This window comes from Anneissia japonica, unplaced genomic scaffold, assembly GCF_011630105.1.
Source record: "Anneissia japonica isolate Jap-2015-1 unplaced genomic scaffold, ASM1163010v1 scaffold573_len2283161_cov171, whole genome shotgun sequence".
NCBI classification, from domain to species: Eukaryota; Metazoa; Echinodermata; class Crinoidea; order Comatulida; family Comatulidae; genus Anneissia; species Anneissia japonica.
Genome location: NW_022719802.1, coordinates 2,115,717 through 2,119,177, shown reverse-complemented (window position 1 = coordinate 2,119,177; position 3,461 = coordinate 2,115,717). Strand labels below are relative to the sequence as shown.

Sequence of the window (3,461 nt, the reverse complement as noted above, 5' to 3'; positions counted from 1 at the left end):
TTATAGCCCGGTCATATTGTGTAATAGCCTTTTCACTGAATCCCATTACGGTTTATGAATTCATCTCTTCGCTTGGAATTTTCAGGTGCATTCGCTTTACATAATAAAATTTATTTACAACCAGATCCCTAACTTGACTAATTTGGTTAATTCATTTATAGTGCGTTTCTTTATCTCTCTTTTGTGATGTAACCATCACATTAATTTATCATAATGATAATACCAACCTCATAAGAGTTTTACACTCTTAATCGTGTTTATAAAATCAGATCTCACACTTTTTCCAATACAATTAAAAACATTTCTTTTATATGCAAAAAAAAAAACTTTTTAAAAAACGACTTAACAATTAAAGTAGGCCTAACGTTTTAAAATCTTCAAGATCAAAATTGAATAGGCCTATAATCTTTATCTAGTCACTGTACATTGTGATTTACACACTACACTCTAAATGCGTGCGTGTAACTGATCTCATATTTATTTGGTTTTCCTTTTCTATACATTTAAAACATTTTTTTTATATAGCAACATAAAAAAATCCCAACCTCAACAATAAGAGTAGGTTGAAGCTTGTACAAACTGGTTTATTCAGCTGAAATGTATTTTTAAACTTAAATTGAGTTTTTAGCAATTGAATATAATGTTTAATTCTTTGAAAACAACCTAGAAGAACCAATTACTCTGTTTTCCCGTTTTTTAAATAAAACGATCCATATTTTTCCATAATACTGTATTTCATTACGTTTGCATTTTAAAAAAAAAAACGTGTTTTTCATGGAAGCCCTGTCCAGACTGTCAAACATGTTTTTTCTGCGATGGCCATCAAAAGATGCTTCGTTATGCTTACGGAAAAAATGGTAGCTACGCGCGCGCACTTTTACGCGCGCAGCACGTACGGAAGCTAGACATTACGTAATGCCCGGAACTTTCATACAAGTTTATTATAAAGTTTATGTTTGGTCTTGCTACTTTTGTTAAGGCCAGGGGTCATACAAGGTTGTTTAGGTTTGTGTGTTTTAAATTTACAATGTGCTTATTATGAATTTTATTTTTTAATTATTAAGGAATAAATCAAACGTAAACGAAGGTTTGGACTTATAAACATTTGACCAATCTTCCCCAATTATATCGCTATTTCAGGCATTCGTATCTCTAATAAATAAATTAATATGTCATCAAATGCATTTTGATTTTGATAGTTTCGTCATCAAAAATTAAAACACCAGAGTAAATAAATATTTGTATAAATATGATCAATAAGGGTTGCAGAAATAGGTGTAATCCTAGTAGGTTTTAGAGATTGTTGGATAAAATGAATGAGAAAAGAGTAGATCAAAATAATAATTAATGAAACTATGCTGTTGTGTTAAATCACTGTTTATATCACCTGTTAAATGACAGTTTTTATTTTCGGAGTTTATCTTGTTTAAAATCAAATTAATTAATTTTTTTTTTCAGTGAAGTGTTTGACATTTTCAGCAAGTGGGCGATAAATTATACCAACTATAGTATATTTTTTATGAATATGAATTATTTCAATGAAAATGATTCATATGGGAGGGAAAGTGATAAATCGTAGGCCTATCTGATTTTAACGTTAAGATTATTATGAACAAAAAAGGCTACCCCTCCCCCAATTCCAGACTGTCTTTTCTACGCGAAAAAGGAATAATTAAATGGATTTGGTTTAGTACTATTTAACCACGTCTCGGATAGACCAATTATGGGAAAGTTCAAATTTAATGAATTTAAAAATTGTTCTAAAGAATGAAGTTTGTTTGGTAAGCTTTTAATATTTAAATGAAAAAGAGAGTTTGTCATTATATAATTTGTCGAATTTATTGTCCTATCAGTTTGAAAGTATTAAACTTTCAAACTGTGGTCAATAAGGCAGTGTCCTTATAAGTATTAAGCATATTAACTGGTATAATAAATAACCATACGTAGTTTAGGCTTGGAGTTACGGGTTTTAAAATTGTAGATTTCTCTCAATGAAGTTCTCCACCTCCCTGCGTAGAATCTCAATGTTGTGCCGTTATCTTAAATGTACTACACTTCAGCTCTTTCTGCTAGATCCAACAGTTTCCAACTTTGTTAGCACGTTTGATACCTACAATACGCAGGTAATTCCGTCTAGAGAATCGTTCATTTTTATTGATAAGTTCTTTAAAGCTCACCAAGTTCTCCATTGAGCTCTTCAATTTTCTGATCCTTTGCTTTCGTTTGCAGTCTCGGTGTGTCGATGCGTTTAATAACAGACACGTTATCCGATATCATAGCGCCTAATTTTTCTTCAAGATCTGACTTGCCCTGCAATATCTCTGTAAGAGTGTTTCTAACACAAATTTCAAATTCTCTTGGGCCTGATGTCGATCCAGAGCAAGTAGACCTCTTTATGGTTGGTATACACTGAGTTTAAATTGTAAAAGGTTGTCATGCGAGCTACCTGCACGAGACACGTCCTACTCCAATAAAAGCATGACTCGGAACTGCAAAAATTAAGATGAACATGGTTGATTTCAGCATATAGACAAAATTCAACGAATATTTCAAGTAGGCCAACGAAAGTGGCTTTCTTTATGCTGTCAAGAGTGTGGACTGCAAGAGACATCACGGTATGTAAACAGTATGTGCCCTTGTGCCACGCGACACTAGGGCGAGTCGAGTGGCAGAGCGGTAAGGCAGGGGCGCTGCTAGCTACTGCCTTAACATCGGCGCAGGTTCCAGCCGCTCCTCGCCCTTTGTTCGATTTGTAGAACCAAGTCTTCTCGGATTAGGACTTGAAATGGAGGTCCAGTGTATACAGCTGGCTCATTGCATCTTTCAGAAGAGTAGGGGATTACCCCGATGGTATGGTTCATTTCAGCCCCTGTCATTGCGGAATGATGTGATCTACCATAAAGCGCCTCTTTATGGTTGCTAGGTAGTCACCGGACCACGCCCATATGCAATTCAGCACAATGACGCTGCAAGTTATGGGTTATTCTCTTACCTTTACCAGCAACGAAGTTGAAGATTTTGTAGTCTAATGTTACAGCAGTACAGTACTCCTATATGGATCTAAAACGCGCCGGACAATTAAATGCATAACACAGAAAATACAGGCTTTTATCAACAGGTGTCCGAGAAGGATTCTTAGAATATGGTGGCCTGAGAAAAATAAAGAACAAAGATCTCTGGAAAAGACAGGTCAAAAGTCAGAGCAAATTAAAATCCGTAGAAGAAAATGGGGATAGATTGGCCACACACTTGAAATACCCAGTACATCTTTCCAGAAGAGTAGGGGGATACCCCAGTGAATTGGTCCACCCACCCCTGGTACACTGGTACTATACTAGCTGGTACTGGTTTACCGGATAGCTCAGACACTGAGAGACCTTCTTAGGGCAGAAGCAAGTTAACTGTAAGGGGCAGTCCACCCGTTGCGCTTTAAGACCGTTAAGTTAATTAGAATATATATA

General features: G+C 35.4%; 1 protein-coding gene across 1 annotated transcript in view; it reads right to left on the bottom strand.

Moving 5' to 3' along the window:
* Window positions 1-1,366: 1,366 nt before the first annotated feature.
* LOC117111016 overlaps window positions 1,367-3,461 on the bottom strand; it is an 18,729-nt gene continuing 16,634 nt past the window's right edge. The window contains exon 3 of the mRNA XM_033253875.1: window positions 1,367-2,489. Coding sequence (XP_033109766.1) covers window positions 2,443-2,489 — 47 coding nt within the window. The 3' untranslated portion in view covers window positions 1,367-2,442. The remainder of the gene's footprint in view (window positions 2,490-3,461) is intronic.